Source organism: Parasteatoda tepidariorum, chromosome 1 (assembly GCF_982258835.1).
Source record: "Parasteatoda tepidariorum strain Cologne lab strain chromosome 1, Ptep-v5.0, whole genome shotgun sequence".
Lineage (NCBI taxonomy): Eukaryota > Metazoa > Arthropoda > Arachnida > Araneae > Theridiidae > Parasteatoda > Parasteatoda tepidariorum.
The window spans coordinates 40,003,078-40,026,112 of NC_141755.1; the positions used below are offsets into that span (position 1 = coordinate 40,003,078).

Below are 23,035 nucleotides of genomic sequence, written 5' to 3' on the forward strand. Positions count from 1 at the left end.
GAACTAGGGCTGCACAATGAACAATTGGCGACACTCTGGGAAACATCCCTGAAGATGATCCAAAGACGTGCTCTCATCAATTTTGATCTTCTGCAGAGGGGATGGCTCCACTGCTTTGGTAGCCCGAAGACTTGCGGGCGAGGTCGAATACTTTACGGTGGAGTAGTTTAACGAGGACCGATACCGCGTACCCTCGGTTCCTTTCGCAAGTGCTCACCCACCCGCTTACTGACCGTAGTCAGCTATGCTTGACTTCGGTGTTCTACTACTAACCATGTCTTCCCTTTCAGTCAACTGCTGGACAGTTATGTTTCAAAAATATGTAAGAGACACTTTCTGAAATTTCTTAAAAATACATAAAAGCATTGTAGAAATATTTCGAATATCTGTATTCATGGATATTCTCCAAGAAATATATCTAAGGGTGAAGGTAACTTTTAATTTTTATAGAAATATAAATTATTATTCATTTTATTTCTTTAACAGAAATATCAGATACTTGGTTGGTTTATAGCTGTCTTATGTGGTGCATATACAATGTTGTGGACAATTGTCTGGCGATATTACACGCCTGGTTTATTAGAAACATCAATATTTGCTGCTCTCCAGCGAACTATCTGGGGAGCAGGTGTTGCTTGGATGTTATTCTGTTGTTGTACTGGACATGGAGGTAAGTCATTGATATGCTTATCAATAAATTTTTTTATTTTGAATATATATATATATATATATATATATATATATATATATATATATATATATATATATATATATATATATATATATATATATATATATATATATATATATATATATATATATATATATATATATTGTATATATATATTTATATATATCGAGTTGATAGTGAAAAGCTGAAACTAACTGAGCTATAAGCAGGGAAAAATTAAATGTTAAAAGCGAATAGTTTATATCAACAAATAATCAGATGTCTGCAAGTAACGTTGCATGCGTAGTTCGATTATGATTGGTTGTTGAAATGGGGAATTTGTTTACATTAGAAACTGTTCTATCCACTTTATTTTGAGTAAACCAAGCCCCTCAAGTATCAATTCTCTTAAGAGACATATTCTATACTCTTTTGCAATGAGTTTTTCACAAAAATTTCAATCCTGTCATTGTATATTTCTTACTTAACACAGACAGGTAAGCCATCAAGTCATGTAAAACATAAACAAACTAATTGTGCATCGTAGTTACTCAAAACAAAAATATATCGCGGTTACAATAAAATACATAAACAAATAATAAATAAGTTAAGTAAAAGATGTAAACAAGAAAGAATAATATTTCAACAAATTCTATGACTGATACAGAGCTATGTGTTATTAATTTCATATCATTTAACATTCTAACTTATGTGTAGAAACTTAGTTCAACTTTAACATTCCATTTTGCTTATAAAAGACATCATGGGTCACGCGTGTAGGCATTCTTGATCTTCGTCTTAAAGTGCAAGTACCCATAGTACCCATATTATGTTTTTATTATACTTATACAAGTTCATTAATAATAATTTCATTTATTGCTATTGTTATTCATTGAAAAATGAGCCGAACTGTTACTTTTTTTAAGTGTAATGAAAAAGACGTATTCGAAGAGCAGAAGAAAGCGTTAAATAACTTATTGACTAATAACGTAGAATTTTTTAAAGAGGAGTTAGTTTTAGAGATTTTAATAATTGATTTAAATTGAAATTTTAAGCTAGAACACATTTTAAACGATTTTAACTTAATAGCAAACCAAATGAGCAAGATTTGCAAAACAAATCATCTAAAATTATATTGCAAATCTTTGTGAGTTGGTAGGATAAAATTTTATTCCATATTTTAAAATCTTCGTTATAGAAACATTTCGAGTGTTTTGTGAAAATAATATCAGATACAATTTCTAATTTTTTTCATTTTGAAAGTTGCAAATTGATGTCTAATTGTAACTTTGTGTCCAGCAACGCATATTTCATCAAAGTCAGTAAATCGTTAAAACGGACTCTTTACTAAACGGATTCTTCCTTTAGTAAAACAAAATAGAGCCAATGACGTTTTTAATTTATAATTTTATATTTAAAACCCATTGAAAACGTGACTTTTGTTTTATCTTTCATAAAAAAGAACTTATTTCGATATACACAAAATGAGCAGATTTGTCACAATATAATAAAAAATTGATCTTTTTCAAAAAGTCATTTATACTCAGGCTAATTCAGACCTTTTGTAATTTAGCAATACTTTATTTTATGTGATTAAAAGAAGAAATGAAACTTCATAAAAAATCTTGAAATATTTTATTACTGAAATAAAATGTACAGATCTTCCAAAAAGGGAGTGTTTATAACTAAGAAAATTAGTAATTTGACTTGCATAATCAAATTACTGGAAAATATTAATAAGTAATGTGAAGAGTTGAAATTAAAATGCACACATTTATTTAAAGGAATTATTCTGTTTTAAATAAATAAATTCCCAAATTAAGATCAAATGTTTTTTTTTATTTTTATAGTAATTTTTATTTTAAATTGTGTTTCAAAACTGAGTTTGATAAATTTTTTTATAATTATAAATTTTATAATTATATGTTTATAATTTGACAGTATAATAAATGAAAAATAAAAAGGCAGGAATTAAAAGGTAAGGAAATAGATAATAAGAAAAATACCCTCACATACTTTTACAGATTCAAGAATTTCCAGAATTTAATTTGAAAAAAAAAAATAATATTAAGTATTTTATAGTTATGAATCATTAATAGTTTTTTAAGCATTTGGTTAGAAACAAATGTGTAGAGCTTGTTCATATAATTTGAACTTTCTGTCAATACATAATAATGTTTCTATTATTCGTTACAGGTTTTATTAATTTAATCCTGTCATGGAAACCCTGGTTTCCTTTATCCAGATTAGTTCTACTCGTGTATCTCATACAGCCTGTAATAGAGATTGTGCATATCGGTTCATATAAATCCCCTCATGAATTCTCACATTTTGAGCTTGTAAGTACAAAATTTTTTCACTGATTCAAATTTTTTCATTGATATTTCATATCAATTAAAGATATAAAATACGATTTTTTAAGATTATTAGATACGAACGTAAACGTTGATGTCCATTACGTAACGATGAACAATAATATATATATATATATATATATATATATATATATATATATATATATATATATATATATATATATATATATATATATATATATATATATATATATATATATATATATATATATATATAATAAATACAAGAAAACACTAAGAAAGTTAAGAAAAACAATAAGTTTCATTTATTGCGCTTAAGCTGCAAGTAAACAGCACTCATTAGATAAGTTCAAAATGAAGAATAAAACAAAGAAAAATTATAGACATATGAAAAAAAAGGGGGTGGGAAATAATAAGTAAAAAAAAAACAACATTTTATTAAAAAAAAAAAAAAGAAATGAAATGTTAATTAAAAAACCGGAAAAAAAGCCGGAAAAAAGATATAATCTTTTCTTCAGCCCACACGATTATATCCGCAAAACAGAGTGCTTTCTGATATTGTATCAATAAAGCCAAAGCAAAATATATTAATACAATAGCGTGAGGAGCATTCAAAAAAAATTTTTTTATAAAATAACTACATAAAAATAGATCATGAAAAGTAAAAATAACATGTAAAAACAGATAATAAAATAAAAGAAAAAGAAAAAACATTAAAAAGGGGGGACTATAAAGCGAGTAGCAAAATCATAACAACTTACATGGACGGATATTTTTCAAGAATGATTTAAAAATGTTTTCGCAGAAAGATTGCCAGATTACAAAATATGAAAACAAAAGATGAAAACAAAAGCGCAAATTGAGTGTAACAAGAGGGTTTTAAAGTGTCGTTCTTACTGCACTGCTGAAGTGATTTGTTATTCTGAGTTTTGATTTATTAGTCACCAAGGATGGACCCGAAATGGATGTGCGCAAGGTAATATTATACTGGATAATTTTAAAAATTGATCATAAATAGTTTTAGAAGATAGATGTTTATTTAAGAAAAAATATAAAATAGAAAAGAGAAACATAAATTGCCTGCTTTGCAAATAATTTTAGCCGCGGATTTGCACGATATGGATTAGCACATAGAAAAATTATTTAAATTATCAAAGAAAAAAATTTTAATAGATAATTTTAACACGGATTTGCCCGAAATGGATTTGCACATGGAAAAATTAACAAAGAAAAAATTATAGCAGATAATTTTAACCACGGATTTGCCCGAAATGGATTTGCACATGGAAAATTGTATAAATTAATAAAGAAATTTTTAGCAAACAATTTTATCCACGGATTTGCCCGAAATGGATTTACACATGGAAAAACTGTATAGATTAACAAGGGAAATTATTTAGCAAAGGAATTTTTAGTAAATAATTCTAACCACGGATTTGCCCGAAATGGATTTGCACATGGAAAAATTATGTAAATTAACAAAGAAATTATTTAGCAAATAATTTTGGTAATGAATTTTGGCCTAAAATGGATTTGCACATGGGAAAATCATAAAAATTAACAAAAAAAAATGTTTAGAAAATATATCCACCAAAATATACAAAATTATTTACTAAATAATTTCTTTGTTAATTTATATAATTTTTCCATGTGCAAATCCATTTCGGGCAAATCCGTGGTTAGAATTATTTACCAAAAATTCCTTTACTAAATAATTTCCTTTGTTAATCTATACAGTTTTTCCATGTGCAAATCCATTTCGGGCAAATCCGTGGATAAAATTGTTTGCTAAAAATTTCTTTATTTATACAATTTTCCATGTGCAAATCAATTTCGGGCAAATCCGTGGCTAAAATTATGTACTAAAATTTTTCTTTGTTAATCTTTCCATGTGCAAATCCATTTCGGGCAAATCCGTGGTTAGAATTATTTACTAAAAATTCCTTTGCTAAATAATTTCCCTTGTTAATCTATGCAGTTTTTCCATGTGTAAATCCATTTCGGGCAAATCCGTGGATAAAATTGTTTGCTAAAAATTTCTTTATTAATTTATACAATTTTCCATGTGCAAATCCATTTCGGGCAAATCCGTGGTTAAAATTATCTGCTATAATTTTTTCTTTGTTAATTTTTCCATGTGCAAATCCATTTCGGGCAAATCCGTGTTAAAATTATCTATTAAAAATTTTTTCTTTGATAATTTAAATAATTTTTCTATGTGCTAATCCATATCGTGCAAATCCGCGGCTAAAATTATTTGCAAAGCAGGTAATTTATATTTCTCTTTTCTATTTTATATTTTTTCTTAAATATACATCTATCTTCTAAAACTATTTATGATCAATTTTTAAAATTATCCAGTATAATATTACCTTGCGCACATCCATTTCGGGCCCATCCTTGGTAACTAACAAATCAAAACTCAGAATAACAAATCACTTCAGCAGTACAGTAAGAACGACACTTTAAAACCCTCTTGTTACACTCAATTTGCGCTTTTGTTTTCATCTTTTGTTTTCATATTTTGTAATCTGGCAATCTTTCTGCGAAAACATTTTTAAATCATTCTTGAAAAATATCCGTCCATGTAAGTTGTTATGATTTTGCTACTCTTTTTATAGTCCCCCCCCTTTTAATGTTTTTTCTTTTTATTTTATTTTATTATCTGTTTTTACGTGTTACTTTTACTTTTTATGATCTATTTTTATGTAGTTATTTTATAAAAATTTTTTTTTTTTGAGTGCTCCTCACACTATTGTATTAATATATTTTGCTTTGGCTTTATTGATACAATATCAGAAAGCACTCTGTTTTGCGGATATAATCGTGTGGGCTGAAGAAAAGATTATATCTTTTTTTTCCGGCTTTTTTTCCGGTTTTTTAATTAACATTTCATTTCATTTTTTTTTAATGAAATGTAGTTTATTTTTTTTTACTTATTATTCCCCCCCTTTTTTTGATATGTCTATAATTTTTCTTTGTTTTATTCTTCATTTTGAACTTTGATGTTCTGATTTTTGTCTCCCTAATTTCAAGTTATTTTCAGGTACTATTATTATTACGCTTTTAATTCAAGAGTTTGAAACCAAGAGAATTGTTTTTTTCTTATTATTATAATGTAATTCAGCGCTACATTTTAATCTAAAATTATTTAGAAAGGTGGTTTAATTTTTCTAACCGTTTTTAAATTGTTATTTAGTTGCAAATAACATTAATATACTGTTATAAATTACAGTTAAAGAGATCTGTTAAATGATTCAGAGTTTAATGATTAGTTTCATGCCCAATGAGATGGAAGCGTAAATAAAATTTAATATATCAGCCCGTTTTATAGGTTAAATCAGTTTACGGTTGTGTGAACTCATCAAAGTTTGAGCAATATAATCTTATAACAATATAAATGCTATTTTTAAAAATGATTACTTAGAAAACTTCGGTTCACCAAGAGATCTAAATATTTCTATTGTTAATAGATAATGATATTTCGACGTGGAAAGGCGAGGCACATGCGTAAGCAAACAGAATTCCTTTTAGTACATATGTGCTAAGTGATATAGATGTTTTTGAATTATGTAACAAAAAATCAACGCACCAAGAAGGATTTGTCCGATTGAAACGAAAATTAGTATATAGGAAGGCAATGTACTGAATAGTAAATGATTAAAATTTCAGAACAATTGAATAATTTATTGCTGACTTTCAGTAACAAGTTCAATACGGTGTTGACCCACCTCTAGCCTGGATACAAGCTGCCACACGGCATGTCATAGACCGATAAAGCTCCCGGATGGTCTCTTGCGGTATTTCCTGCTAAATTCGATCCAATTGTCGAACGAGGTCATCAACATTCCGTGTCAGATACAATCGCCTACCCATTATATCCCAGACATGCTCGATGGGAGAGAGATCTGGTGATCTGGCAGGCCAAAGAAGAGTTTGACAAGCTTGCAGACAGTTCATAGCAACACGTGCCGTATGTGGTCTGGCATTGTCCTGCTGAAAAACCAGCCCAGGGCGCTGCAAAAGGAACGGTAGCAAAACAGGTCTTAGGATGTCCTCGACGTACCGCTGTGCAGTAAGTGTACCTCTAATGACGACCAAAGGGGTCCGGCTGTCAAAGGAGATGGCACCCCAGACCATAATGCCTTGTTGCAATAGTGAAGGCAGGATCCCCCCTCTGCCCTGTGCGTCTCCAAACACGTCTTCGATGATCGTCAGGACACAGCTGGAAGCGGGATTCGTCGTTAAAGACTATACATCCCCAGTCGGCATCATTCCAGCCATATCTGTTCAAAATATTCATGCATACGAAATTTCAAAGCAATCGGTCGATTGCTTCTTGGTCCGTCGATTTTTTTGTTATATATATATATATATATATATATATATATATATATATATATATATATATATATATATATATATATATATATATATATATATATATATATATATATATATAATTCCAAATGTTTAAGAGAAATCGGAAAAACAAAATAAAGAAGAGATATAATTTCGTCATCAGCACATCCAAAAAAAAACACCTTCTCATATTGTGTTAAGATAACCAAAGGAAAATATATCAATACAATAGTGTGAGTTTATTGTATTCTTAATCGAAAATGATGGACACGGGAGGTCTATAGCTCTCAGAAAAACATATAAAATTTTTTGTTTGTATTTCAGTCTGATCAATTAACGTAATTTATGATAAATTCGAAATGCAATCCTTAGAATGCTTTTAAAACTTATATATGTTTCTCAGTGTAAGAGGGTCATAATAATAATTTGTTGCTATAAGTAAGTATTTCACTAGAAAAAACTATTAAATTTAAATTGATATATTAATTAACATATCATTTCCAAATTTATAATATGAGTATATTTAAAAAGACGGACAATTTATTTTTTCATTATTTCTACATATATTCTGTTTTATCTGACTAGAGGTCACATGATAAAATCAGGTTTTAGCAAAAAGTGTCCAAAATATAACTAAACCCTTTACCCTCCAAAATATAGTTTTTGCATTAAATAATTTTTATTTTATCATTTTAAGGTCTGTTTTAATGTAGAAATTAAAATTTAATCAATTTTATTCATGGAGGTGTTTAAGGAAAAAATAACTTTGAGGACCGGTTTTATCAGCCTAGCACCTAAATCTAATTTAGTTTTTGTTTTGATACTGGAATAAAATTTTTCTTCTAGGTTATAACGTCTTTTGGGTTTCTATTGCTATCTGGTCTTTTGGCTCTAATAGGATCATTTTTGGTTGAATCGCCAGTTCTAGCGTTTGAAGGAGTATTTTTCCCCACAGTTAAAGAAGCATTGAATATAGTGCCAGAAAAGGAACATTGTAATGGAAAAAATGTAAAAAAGTCTGTGAAATTTGCTACAAATGGTGATATGGAGATGAATGATTTTAGCATCAAAAAATATGACTGTATGGATAATAAAGCTTATGAGTATTCCTCATAAGGTCTTACATTTCACCCAAACTGCAATTATGCTGATTATGACATTCATAAAAAATACCTCTTGTATAATAGCGGCAGAATATTTATTGTGTTATATGATGGATTTTTGTTTAAACAGTATTTGTAAAACTTTCAATAAAATTGTAAGAGATCTGTTCCACGGCTTTATGAGCCTGCTCCAAATTTCTTTAACTTCATAGAAGACTATTGTTTAGAGATTAACGGCATTTAATCATTTAACTGAGTGACTTCATTATTCGCCACTTTATAATAATCCTTTTATTAATATTTAAATGTTTCCGTAGGAAAATAAGGCTACAATAAAACTGTTAAACCCAAAGAGTTTCGAAATAAAATTTACGATATTTACAAACATAGGGAATATTATTACTGAATATAGTTTGATAGTTCTACTTTGTATGTTCCAAATCAAAACTCTCAATTTTATATGAAGTGTTTTGATGAAAAAGGAACAAAAATATTGTCGGTTGAATGTTTGAAAATATTTTGTATTAAAATGAAAAGTTAGTTTTCAAGGCTATTGAAATTATTATAAAGAGAAACGGAAGGAATATCTCTACTTTTCTATTAAGATGAAAACCGACTAAGAGTTCCAGTTTGCTTTCGAACGGCACAGATTGGAACTGGCTCCAAAAGCTCCGTGTCGGGAAACAGACCCATTATTGGAAGTTTTCATCTTTTTGAACTATAATATCATTCAAATTAACTGCAACAGCAATATGGTGCTAAATTTAGATTCACTATGATAATTCTTAAAGAGGATATTGAGATACTATGGTTCAGTTTGAATGGAAGCATAATTAAATTTAACACTTTTTCAAGTTTGCAGCAAATTTGTACTGTATTAAGGTTCAAAATATCAATATGAAGTTTCAACGTTGAGCTGGTTATTCTGAGAATTTAGAGAATAATAATTTTGTAAACACAATATGTATGATATGATTTCAATAAAGCTAATGATAACTCTTTAATAGTTCTTGAAATAATACAATAAACAACCTTAATCGCTAAAAAACTGTAAAAAAATCCACAGACATTATTGATACCAGTGACGCCTAATTAAATAGGTTTGCATCGTAGTTTATTTTTTTACCGTCATTGAACATAAATTTTTGTGTATACGACTATTTTTTTTCAAGTGAAGTTAAGCAAAGGCATTCGTGGATCAAGCATTGGGAGAAACTAGCCTTAATGAGAATCATTTTGACGAAAATAACCAGCATTTGTGTTACATAAAGTGGAAAATCTCTATCGGTTAGCCTGACACCAAGAGAATTCTGACCCATAATTCGTGTACCACTGAGGACGTTTTAAGTCTGCACTGTGGTTGATGCAATCGAGAGTAGTAGAGTACTTTTCTGCCAGCCATGACTGGGATTCGAACCTGGGCCACTTTATTGATAAACGAGAGCTCGATCCCCTGAGTCATCGTGGCTAGTAGAGCCGTTACATTTTTAATTTATGATAAGTTCTGTGAAAATAGGTACATAATATATCAGTTTAGGTGTAGGTACACTGATAAAAAGGATCACCGAAGTCAGGCATCACTGGCTACGTTCAGTGTGCGGGTGGGTGACCACTTGGATCAGTCTGCGTAGGGACCAAGCGTGTGCGGTATCGGTCCTCGTTAAACTGTGCTACCGTAAAGTGCTCGACTTCGCGCTCAGGTCGTCGGGCTGCCGAAGCAGGGGTGCCACCCCCTCCGCAGAGGATCAAAATTGTGATGGCATGTCTTCGGATCATCCTCCGGGATGTTTTCCAGACCGTCGCCATGAGCCCATTGTGCAGTTCTAGTGCGACGTAAATTGACAACACCAACAACACTGATAAAAAGCATTTTTAAAACCCTATAAATGGATAAGTATCATTTTCATATCAATTATTGAGTGAGTATTATTATCGAATTGAAAACTGAAATAGAACACTCTTCTGTGTTCAATTCTGTGATCAAATATTGGAAATTTTTGTGCAGTATGGAGTATTATAGTTGATTTTTAAGAATAAATTCAGATTAAGTTCTTATAAACTAAGATTGTCTTTGGCAAATGTTAACGCACCGTAAAAATACTTTTATGCTTATACAAATTTGTACTTGCAGTAATTTATTTGCTTGTGCACTTTTTAAAAACTAAACTCCAATGTATATTTATTTAGTATTTGTATTTATTACTTTATTTAGCATTTGTACTTATTATTTTATTTAGTATTTGTATTTATTATCTTTTGTTTGTATTATATATTTATTTAGTATTTATTTGTATTATATATTTATTTAGTATTTATTTGTATATTTAATTTAGTATTTGTATTTATTATCTTGTATTTGTATTATATATTTATTTAGTATTTATTTGTATATTTTATTTAGAATTTAATATTAAAACTGCGAGTTTTCATAGTTTTAAAATTATATCCAATTTTGCATACATATACAATTTTGCAATCTATAATACAATTCGTTCCTAATCTGGTCGGAGTTTTAACTAGCTTCCAACTGCGCAAGAATTAATTGTTTTAAGAATATGATATGTTAATAGGAAAATTTTATATCAGCTACTATCAATATCCATGTTACTGTGCATAACCGAAATTGGTGGTTGTTGACTTTCGCCGGTGAATGTTGACAATCACATAGTCTCTTTGATAAATGTCCGAAACATATACTAGGTTTAGTTAAATGCCTCTGCCCGGTATATCCTACACTGATGTTTTTTAATATTTAGTGCGATTGACCGGTATACATTTGAGGGTTTTCCGAACACTGATATTTCTCCTAATCTATCCTTAGCAGATATTAAAACATCAAATAAATATAATTATATCAACGAATAAATTAATATCAAATCGGATATAACAAATATTTCAGACATTCACCAAAGCGACTATGTGATTGTTGACATTCACCCGTGAAAGTCGACATTCTATAGATTTCTGTCATTCGTGGTGACATCTATAACTGATGTTCCATTACATCAGAAAAATTTCTGAGTTACCTCATGAAATGAATTTAAAAAACGAATATGTTAATGATAGTATGCATTCAAAATCGTGTGTCAATATTACCTACGTTATTTTTTAAAATATCCCAAGGTCATATAACGAGTTAGAGGTTATCTATAACAATTTCCAACTCATCTAGTTAATATTTACTCTGCTGTTTAGTTTGAATGATATTCAGACATGAAACCAATTCAGACTCCGTCTTAAAAATGATTTATTCAAAAAATAGTTTAATAACATCGTGATTTTTATATTGAGAAATCATGTCAAGGTAAATTTTTTGAAACGCGTCATCGCAACAACTTGTATCATCATCAAATATATTTCAAATCATCATCAAATCCATCTGACGGTTGTGAGCCAGGTTTAAACTGTTTCGATTAGCTATGCTTTAATAAATAACCTCATTTTGCTTCAGAATTGAAGTGGAAAATATATATGAATTGCTTTGAACAAAGCAATAGCCTATTCTTAAGACAAGACACTACTAAAATTTATCAAGATTTTGTTTGTGTTGACAAATAGAGATAATTTTACACCTTATGAAGCAAAATAAAATTTTTATTGAAGTGTATTTCATTACGTTTTCTGAGATGAAATGCTTTACCATGAATAAACTATTTAGATAAGTTACACTTTAGTAAAAAAAAAATGTCAACACTAACTAATAGTAACATATTTGCCTCGGGAGATAGAGAGTTCGCCTTCCAATGAGGTGAACGGGTTCGAATTCCAGCAGTGGCTGGTCAGTTTGAATTCCGCAACCGGTTCGCACTGATCACAGTGCTGACATAAAATATATTCAGTGCTAGACGGATCATGGGTTAGAGACCCATTGCTGTCAGGCCAAATGTGGAAGGTCTTCGTCGTTTTCCTTCCATGTGACGCAAAAGCGGGTTGGTTCCATCAAAAAAAGTCCTCCACAAAGACAAATGTATCCCAATACTTGATTCAGGAGTTTTCTTGTCATCTCGATTGGATTCAAAATGACAAGGCTACGTTAACCTAAAAATAGGGTTGGCTATTCAACGATAGTTATAATAGCAACATAAACTTTATATGAAGTTAAAATATTTTAGAAAAATAAAAATGCAAGTTCAAAGGTACGTGAACAACACGTCCTGTTCATAATAGGAAAACGCCCCTAGCAGCGTAAGATGACATTTTCGATCATGGTTCCCCAGGTAATTTTTAATCCCTATGATGTGACTGATTTCCATTAGAAGTTTATCTCAGCATTTACGGGACACCCTATATATATTTATAACATAATGTATGCATTTGTTATTGGTAAAATAGAGAATTTGAGCTTTCCTCGAGAATTCCTATGCATAGAATGATGAAGATGAGACAACAAAATTTGAAATTACTATTCTATTGAATTTTGTCCTGGCCTTTAATAAAATGCTAAAACACAAATTTGCAATGATTTTGATACACCTTATACATTATTGAACGGTTGTTTGATTGTTACAGCATTACTTGCTATCTATTAAAATCACGATGAAACGCTTTATTAACTATGGAATTTCCGCAATTTTGCTGCATGGATCCCTATGTGGGAGTGCAGCTATTCATGAAAATGTGTTTGTTAATTATCTTTTGGACACGAATCAATTGGGAAATTTTTATTTATTGGTCATGACAAATTCAATTTCCTGAAAACACAAATTTAGTATATTATAATTTATGCCTTGAGCCACATTCGAAAAAGAATTTTCTAAAAACTAAAAGTTAAAACAAAAATTTAAAATTTATATTTCTCTATAAATGCAATTTTATGATTTGTACTTTATTTATAATTTATTATGAATAAATGCTCTTACATCAAATTTTATTCAATTTTAAATTCTCACTTTAATTTTATTTATATATGCTTGTATTTAATTTTATAAAAAGACTGGTAATGAAAATGGATTACTTTATGAATTTTGCCTGGTATGCATGGAAAATTTTTTTGACCTTCGCATAGTCCTAACTGGAATAAAATGCCAAGGTTAATTAAAGAGTAATTCAAGAATCTTATAATTATTTATTACTTGATGTAACAAAAAGATGACATAACTGACATCATACCGAAACAGAAACTTTTTAAAATATGCATTATTCATGTTGGTACGTTCATGTTTTATAAATGAAATATTCGTGACTGTTTCAATTTGTTCACGTGTTTAAGATTATTTCATAACACGGGATTATATTCCAGTTAATTTTCATTCGTAAGTGTTTGTTCAGTCCTTCTTTTCTAAGAGAAACGGACATTGCCAAACAAGTTATTCAATTTATTAAATTGTTATTCAATTTAGAAACGTTTGATTATAAATAATAATATAAATAACAAATTTAAAGTAAGTGTTCTATTGAAAAGGTAAAGTCATGTTTCTGTTGTTGTTATCAGGGATCTGTCTAGATTTTTCTGAGAGGTATCTATTTTGCGAAAATTCAGACATAATTTGTGAAATATTATTTTTAAAAATCAACACAAAAATATGCATTTATCGTTTCTTAAGGGATACGAAAATAAAATTTTAAGAAAAAGTATTTTGTGAAACTACCGTTTTATCTAAAATTGAATTTGTGAAGGTACCGCTAAACGGTAGTAAATTCGGCCTGGACCAACACCTCCTAGAAGTAGAAAGGCCTCAGCACGGATCAATTTAGTAGTCCGATGTGACGAAGTTAACTGCGCAGTAGACGAAAAATAAGAAAGTTGTCATTACGTTAGGGGTACTAAGCTGCGCAGTGGTTGAAAATACAAAATATGTCATCACGTTTGGACTACTAAGGGATATTTATGGTAACCCGTGCTGAGGCCTGTTCTTTCTAGGAGGTGTTGCCTGGACAGACCCCTAGTTATCATAGGCCAGTGTTTCCCAAACTTATGACTTTTGTGTACCCTTTCTAAATTTTTCGTAACGCTATGAGTACCTCAAATAAGAAAATGAATGAATTTTTTACTATAAAAAATTGCACAAGAGTTAAAAATCACAACTAGCTGTTACCACCACAAAATATTAATTGTTAACTCTGCAAAAAATAGCCAATAGAAAAATACGTAATCGTAATTTCTCATTGCTCGCTTTATTTTTAAATAAATTTTCTTGAAATTTTCGTTTGCTGCAAGATTCTTTGCATAAGAACGCGTACCCCCTCTAAACAGTTCCCGTACCCCTGGGGGTACGCGTACCACACTTTGGGAAACACTGTCATAGGCCATTAAGGCAAAGGGTGAAATTGTTCTTGTTTTCCAGTATCGTCATCTATGGCCAAAAATTCTACTTCTGCCACACCTATACTTCACACCCCTTTAGAGGACGGACCCATTCATACATCCATTCATTCTTCCACAAATCGTAGTTTTGACCTGAACCAATAAATCTCCAATTCCAATTTCACTCCCCAAGAGATGAAATTTGTTATGGGAACATGGAGGACTTTGTGACCTGACAGATTTAACGTGCACCACTCACCGTTTACTACACAGGGAGTCTTCGGCCGACTGGATTCGCTCTTCCGTTCTCAAGAGCGTGAGTCCAGCACTCTGCCAACCAGACTATCCCGGTTCCAACCAGGTTATCCTAGCCATAATTCATGTTTTTAAAAGATATAAGTATATAATCTTTTTAATGCTTTATTGAGCTATAAGGCAGCGGTTCCCATATGGTGTTCCAAGAAACCCCAGTGCTCGGAGGAAGAGTTAAAAGGGTATGATGGGGACCAATGAAGGGGAGGGAAAAAAGGGCTTTAGCCCCCTCACACTTTTTAAATGAGGGGACACAGCAGCTTCGAGGATCAAAATTTTTCATTCAATATTTATGTAATTAAAATTACAATGAAAAAAACTAGATAATATTTTTTCGGAATTCGAAGGAAAAATGTCTCAATTTTAAGTAAGCTTTAACATTTTCTTGGTAAAAACTGTTACCAAATCATGATTTATTCATTCCCCCTCAGATGAAATATTCATCCCTATTGCTGACTGATGAGGAAAATTGTTGGCTTCAATTATCACAGTGAACAGAATAATAAAAAAGTAACAACAGTGAAATGGAATAAAAATGTATTTCTTTAAATGAAAGATAAAAAATTTAATAGGCATGTACAGGTAAAAAATTTCTTTTATGAATTTCATTTTAATTTCAAAACAATTTGAATTTAGAAGCTGAAAACGAATTCTTGATTCATATTTTCTGAGGTTCATTCCAAATTCATTCTTGTACGGCCTGATTCTGAGGAAATTCATTCTTTTTATTTTATTTCATAACCGTCGTTGAACAGCCGACCCAATTCATACTAATGTTCAGTTCTGTAGCCTTCTAATTTCGAACCCAATCCAGAAAACAAAGAAATTTCTGGATCGAGTATTGGGAAAAATTTGCCATCATGGTGGATTTTTTGATGGAACTAACCTAAATTTGAGTTACATGTAGAGGAAAATCACGATAACCTTCCACAGTTAGCCTGGCGGCAAGAGGACTCACTCTAACCCATGATCTGTCTACCACAGAGGGTATTCTACGTCAGCACTGTGGTCGGTGCGAGTCGGGTGTGGAATTCTTATCGACGGGACGCTCTATCTCCTGAAACACCACGGTTCCATTCTTCTTATTAAATATATTCAAAATACGATTAACTGAATACATTTAATTTCGAATATTAATTTTGAATATATTTAATGCTTCTTATTATATATATTAGGGGAATAATTAATTAATACTTTCATGGATGTCTTTATATACTAAATTTATAATATCGAAGTTCCGCCACCAGAAAGTTGATAATTAACCCTTTCGTGCCGACTGTCACGCATAGGTGGAAGCAAGAAACGCACACACATACCAACCGACACGCTGGTGTGCCAGAGCGTTTTCTCGTTCACACCCGGCCGTCACTCATTTGTGTCGAACGTTTTAAAAAATAAAATTTCTGCCAGAAGATGGCATTGTATGTCCATATGGTTTCAGATACATGTAGATTTGACCTTCTACTCAAAATGAGAGTAGTATAACTCACATACACGTGTTTTTTAGGGGGAAGGAATGGAAGAGAAAGAAATGTCTTATGACGGCTCTTTAAATTCGTGCGTGGTATTTGTTTGCAGTAAGCAGGGGAGGTTGTTATTTTCGCTATAGCGTTATGTACACTCATGTCCATAAATTAAGGATAATTCAGAATCACACGGAAATCAAACTCTAAAATTAAAATTTCACCTGTAGAATTAAGACCTGTACCTAAGAAGAATATGCAAATTACAGGAAAGCACTAGATGACGCTTGTAGTACGTCACAATGCCGAGAGTGTACAAGAGGGGTATATAAGGAATGGTGGCAAAGGAGTAAAATTGTTCATCATCAGGAGTCAATTGTTGTCCCATCAACCCCCTCCCACCTGTCTACTGGACTTTCGGAGGGCATTGCTTGATGAGTGGTGTAATATTCCCCAAGATCAGATTGATAATTTGATACTCAGCATGCCTAGGCGTTGTACGGCCTGTATTGCATCGTCCGGGAGACATACTCCGTATTAACCATCATACTAACCATGTTATACTGTTTTTTGTAAATAGGTTCTTTTTTGAAATTTGCTCCAGGGAGTAAAAATCGCAATTTTTATTAATTATGTCAAACATATAGCATCTTTTTTGCTCTTTACCTTTTGTTTAATACATGGACTTTATAAATAAGTCAAATTTGCTTGACTTCTGTCTCTTTCTGTGCCTGAACTTCATTATCCTTAATTTATGGACATGAGTGTATTTCGATTTGCGGCCCAGGTTTTAGTGCAATGTTAGTGTTTTCAAATTTTTCATACGAATAAAGAATTTTTAGTCACATATTTAGTTTTCAGATACATAATGTTAAAAGTTATTAAATGGTAAGTACATAATGAAAATAAAATGTGTAAAATATATATTTAAACAAGAAATGACTTAAGTAAATAAAATATCTATAGAAATATTGACTCGAATTCAACAATAATTACACAAATTGTAATATTTAAAAGGATTTTATTTCATTGTGGTTCAGTGGTTAAATCCAAACTGAAACTTAAGAAGTGCAGAAAAAAATAATAAAAAAATTGTTTGCGCTCAGCTCCATCTGTTATTATAAATCCTCAACACTCCCCACTTGAACTCCTCTGAGTTCACTAAAATTTTAAACATAAAAATTAGACTAAAATAACGTAAACATATTAAACAAATAACATTTAAATGCAAATAAATTTGAAATGAGATGCAAATATTCACTTGAAAAAAGAAAATAAAAACATAAACTATTAAAGTTTATCATTGTTCATTTCAGTCATTGAGTTCTAAAGGATAAATAAGTTGTACTGGGCGTTTATATTCGCCGTTGGATTTGCGAATAAGGCAAGATCTTAAAAGTCCATCACGCCCTTGTAATACTTTAGTTATAATACCTATGTCTCATAATAGTTTTGATTTTGTGGTGCCCTCCATCAAAACCACATCTCCTACTTTCAAACATTTTGTTCGGTTAGGAGAAGTAAAGTTGTGTGCAGATCTCAAATTAAACAAATAGCGCTCCTTCCAGCGCTTCCATAAATTAGCCAATAATGTAGCTTGGTATTCTTTTCTTTTTATAAGAATCTTTTTGGTGGATTCTCTATGGATGGTTTCTATGAAATGGGCTGGATACTCTGCCTTTTCTTTACCAGGGGTTAAAAATTGTGATGGGGTAAGAATTTCCGGTTCACCAATTTCGTTAGTGACGTAGGATACGGGTCGAAGATTAACGATGGTTTCGATTTCAGTCAATATAGTGGTCATCTCTTCAAAATTTAAAAGAGCTTTTCGAAGTATTTTCTTTAGAGGCTCTTTGACACTTTTTACCAATCTTTCATAAAATTCTCCCCACCAAGGGGCAAGTTGGACGATGAATTTCCAGGATATTCTTTTAGCAGCAAGAAAGTTTTTGAATTCGGAATTTTCCAAAATATCAAATAATCTCTGAAGCTCTTTATCAGTACATTTAAAAGTCTTGGCGTTGTCGGAGTAGATTGTATGGCAACCACCTCTTCTAGAGAGAAATCTTCTGAATGCGAGCAGAAAATTTGAAGTAGACATGTCTGAGACTAATTCAAGATGATTGCTCTCGTAACTGCGCATGTGAACAAGGCTATATATGATTTCCTTATTCCATTTTCACCCTTGATGTAGATTGGTCCGGCAAAATCAATTCCGCATACGGTAAAAGCAGGAGTTTCACTAATTCGATCTTTTGGAAACTGTCCAGTCATTTGGGTAGAAGGCTTGGCTGTGTATCTGCGACAAATCAAACATTTCGAGACAACCTTTTTTACTAATTGTCTTCCTTTAGGCACCCAAAATCATCTCCGAATTTGTACTAGAGTGCTCTCTACTCCAGAATGAAATACATTTTCGTGTTCTCGCTTGACAAGCAACTCTGCAAATTTAGACTGTCTTGGTATGATTATAGGCTTTTTCTCATCAAAAGAATAATCTCCTTCGTCCAATCTTCCTGTGATTCTCAGGATACCTTTTTTATCAAGATAAGGAGCTAAATTGAAAATAGTAGAAGAAGCTGGAATAGGCAAACTAGATTGGAGAGTTCGTATCTCACTTTCGAAGAATTTTGCTTGAGTAAGCTTTACTAGTATATCTTCAGAATTTCGGAGCTCTTCTGCAGTCAGAGTGTCCATATTCGGCTTAACTTTCTTTAAACAGTTCAAATATCGCTCTACCCACGCTATGATTCTAACAACTTTTTCGAGGTTGCTAAAGTTAGCGATATTTATCTACTCAAGTTCTTCACCATCTACACATTTCATAACGGTGACTTCATTTTTACGATACTCAATTTGTTCATCATTTTCTTTGAAGAGTTTCAATTCTGGCCACATTTCGGTCGGAAGGGACAACCAAGGTGGCCCCTTCCACCAAATGTCGGAATTCTTCAATATACTCATGGAAGCACCTCTACTAATAAGATCGGCAGGATTGTCAATTCCGGGGCAGTGGAACCAGTCCTTAGGTTGAGTAATCTCTTGAATTTCTTCCAATCGGTTACGCACAAATTGTTTAAAACGAATGGCAGGAGTTTTTACCCAACAACACACAATAGAGGAATCGCACCAAAAGAAACTGTCACACGGAATTTTTATGGCTCTAGTAATAGTTCGAAATAATCTAGCAGAGAGGAAGGCACCTAGTAGCTCAAGTCGTGGTAATGTAATCATTTTGAGGGGAGCAATTCTACTTTTAGCTGAAACAAAACATGTAGAAATATGCCCATCACTAGTTTCTGATCTAATATATGCAACTGTACCATAACCCTTTAAGCTGGCGTCAGAGAAGATATGTAACTGTGAACTTATAATTTCTTTGTTACCTGCTTCGAAAAAATAATAACGCGGTATTTTCAAATCATTAAGTTCACCGAATTGTTTACATATATCGCGCCACTGATTTTCCATATCTAAGGGTAGCTCTTGATCCCACTCCAATCCGCTTTTCCAAATGCTTTGAACTAGAGATTTTAGAAGCATTGTAAAGGGTCCCAAAATTCCTACTGGATCAAAAATACGCCCAATGATTTTCAAAATAAATCGTTTTGTTATTTGCCCTGTGTCTATCAATTTTAACAGATATTTGGACTCAAAGTAAAATACATCTTTTTTAGGATCCCAACAAATTCCCAAAACTTTAAATGGAAAGCCTGGTTGACCTAACGATTCCTTTTCATCCTGAACATCTATACCTGCATTCTTCCATAATTCACGTAATTTTTTATCATTTGTTTGAAACTTTCTCAATACCATTCCAGCATCCCGAAATATTTCAACACAATCAGAACTTATTTGAAATGCTGTATCTGTACTGTCACTTCCCCCTATGACGTCATCGACATATACCCTATTATTTAGTAATTCATACGCAAGAGGCTTTGATTTTGCAAACTTTTTAATATGCTCTTTAATAGTAGCCGCTAAGAGAAAAGGGCTACAGTTGATACCAAATAGTACGCGGCAAAATCTATAAATTACTGTAGACGAATCATTATCGGGGTCATCTGACCAAAGAAATCTTGTGACATCTCGATCTTCTACATTAATCCCTATTTGTAAGAAAGCTTGCTGAACGTCCCCTATAAATGCAATCTTGTTTTCCCGAAACGCTAGCATGAGTTCATATATATCTGGGTATAAATTTGGTCCAATATACAAACAATCGTTAAGAGACAATTCATTTTTTTTATGCGCGGAACCGTCAAATACAATCCTTAATTTGGTAGTTAGTTTATCGTTTCTTATAACAGCCCTATGAGGTAAATAACATTGTTTATAATTTTGGGGAACAGTGTTTTTAACTTTCTCAATTATCCCTTCATTTTCGTAAGTTTTTATAACTTTTTTATATTCTTCAAACAAGGATTTATCATTTTTAAATCTCCTCTTTAATTTGTCAAACCTCTCTGAAGCCAGCTCAAAGTTATCATTTAACAAATGTTTTGTATTTGGTCTCCAGAGAAATCGTACACTATACCTATTATTTTCAAAATGCAAATCAGAATTAAAACCTTTTAACTTTTATTATCAACATTTTCTTCGTTCATAGTATTTATTCCTAATCCTTCAAGGTTCCAAAACAAAGAATAATCAACATCAGATATTATAGTATTGTTTACAATCCTACTTAATTGGCAATTATTCATGAATCTCCCTTGAACCACAAAACCAAATAAACTATCTGTTGCAACGAGCCCTTTTCCCAGCCTCAAAGACGTATCAAAGATTACGTCATGTAGGAAATCGGCGCCGATCAAAATGTCTATATCAGCAATTTCTCCGGTATCCGAAAGAAAAATATTATTTTTCCTTGCTAATTGTTTAATTCTCTCATGGGGTGCGGCTATTTTCCCACACGTTATTTTTTCTACTACAAATGCTTCAATGCACACATTTAATTTTTTATCGTTTTTGTTCTGAAGATTCACTTTCACTAAATCATAAGAACACCCCTTGGAAATTTTTTCTCCAAAACCGAAAACATGCAACCGTTCAGTTTTAATGGTCCTGAGGTTCAACTCCTTACAAATATCCCGTTTCAAAAAACTGCGATGGCTACCAGAGTCAAATAAAATTCTAACCAACTTCTTTACATTACCATAAATCAAATACGCTAAAGAAGTCTGTAAATAGATCATTTCATTTTGTTTTCGTTTCGAAACACATGAAGCGGTAACGGATGCCAAAGTATCGTTTTTCTCTTTCGACTCATTATTTATTGCTGATTTATCACAAATTAATTCGTTATGCGGTTTCTTACATAATGTGCAAATACATTTAATCCAACATTTTTTGGATGTGTGATATTTCTTTAAGCACTGGAAACAGCGAAATTGATCTTTCAGCGTTTGTTTTCTTTCTTCGATGGTCAGAGAACAATCTTTCGATTCGTGATTTTTGGAATTACAAAACAAACAAAATATGTTGTTAGATGCCGAAACTAATGCTGAGGAAGATGAGAACTTTCGATTATAATTATGTTTACTATGGCTCTCCGACCTTTGCTGTGTTTCGAAATGAACACTTAGTTTTTTAGAACTATTAGACAACACATGTGAGGCTTCTCTACATTCTACCTCTTTTCTAATAAATGAAATTAGTTCATCAATATCAAAATCTACACTTGATTTTCTATTTTTATTATAATCTAAATTTAAATCCTCTGGTAGCTTTTGTAAAATAACAGGACATAGTAAATTATTTTGTTACATTCATTGATTGCAGACTGCGAATATGGATTTCACATTCGTCATAGAACTTACGTAGAGCTTTAATGTCATATGAATTTCTTACAGAATTAATTGATAAAAGTTTATTCATATGTCTACTAATAATTAAATCTTGCCTACCAAATCTTTCGGTAAGCAACTTAATAGAAGAATCATAATTACTTTCAGTTAATGAGAATCCAGAAATTGCACTCAAAGCAACTCCCCCTAAATACATCTTAAGATAATTAAATTTATCAATTTTTTTAAGACTCTCATTACTATGTATAGCTATGTTATAGCTATTCCAAAAACTGTGCCACTCACATGCATCACCAAAAAATTTGTTTATCTCCAATTTAGGTAATTTAACGTTAGCAACGTGCGAGATACTTCCATAAGTTATATTTTCTTGTAAATAATTGCTACCTCTATTAACCGTTACTTCCTGTCTTGTAGTCTGGCATTTTAGTAAATATCTTTCAATTTTGCCTTTATAAGCCACTACTCGATCTTGATACTCTTGACTTTGTATAATTTCACTCTCTAATTCATCGCTTTTATCAAAATAATTTTCAATTTTCAAATCAAGATCTTTTAAAGTTTCGTTTTTTTTCAATTAGCTAATTTAGTGAATCATACAAATCAGGATAATTAGGAAGTGTTTCTAATAACGATTTATCAATTTTATTTATTAATTTTGTAATCAGCTGTCTGATTACTGCTCTTTTAGACTTTAATTTTTCAAAATCATCCATTATAAACAGCTCGCAC

General features: G+C 31.4%; 3 protein-coding genes across 3 annotated transcripts in view; 1 reads left to right on the forward strand and 2 right to left on the reverse strand.

The window, feature by feature from the left end:
* The window catches only part of LOC107453577 (O-acyltransferase like protein), a 39,254-nt gene extending 29,779 nt beyond the window's left edge, over positions 1-9,475 (forward strand). The window contains exons 13-15 of the mRNA XM_043047163.3: positions 487-670; positions 2,867-3,009; positions 8,215-9,475. Of these exons, the coding sequence (XP_042903097.2) occupies positions 487-670; positions 2,867-3,009; positions 8,215-8,484 (597 nt within the window). The 3' untranslated portion in view covers positions 8,485-9,475. The remainder of the gene's footprint in view (positions 1-486; positions 671-2,866; positions 3,010-8,214) is intronic.
* Positions 9,476-17,931: 8,456 nt separating this feature from the next.
* LOC147816398 (uncharacterized) lies at positions 17,932-18,633 on the reverse strand. Its single transcript, XM_087153451.1, has one exon. It carries the CDS (start codon positions 18,631-18,633, stop codon positions 17,932-17,934), a length of 702 nt encoding a protein of 233 aa, XP_087009577.1.
* Positions 18,634-19,283: 650 nt separating this feature from the next.
* On the reverse strand, positions 19,284-20,669 carry LOC147816399 (uncharacterized). The gene is made up of 2 exons (XM_087153501.1): positions 20,246-20,669; positions 19,284-19,750 (listed from the first exon to the last, which is right to left on the reverse strand). The coding sequence occupies exons 1-2, from the start codon at positions 20,667-20,669 to the stop codon at positions 19,284-19,286; spliced, it is 891 nt and encodes a 296-aa protein (XP_087009627.1).
* Positions 20,670-23,035: the final 2,366 nt, after the last annotated feature.

What these genes read in the sequence shown, in the direction of transcription:
- LOC147816398 (XM_087153451.1), bottom strand. Translation starts at nt 18,633, where the DNA reads ATGCGCAGTTACGAGAGCAATCATCTTGAATTAGTCTCAGACATGTCT.
- LOC147816399 (XM_087153501.1), bottom strand. Translation starts at nt 20,669, where the DNA reads ATGCTAGCGTTTCGGGAAAACAAGATTGCATTTATAGGGGACGTTCAG. An exon ending in TGAATTATGGAAGAATGCAG is followed by an intron (nt 19,751 to 20,245) that starts GTATAGATGTTC and finishes GTTTTGTTTCAG; the next exon opens with CTAAAAGTAGAATTGCTCCC.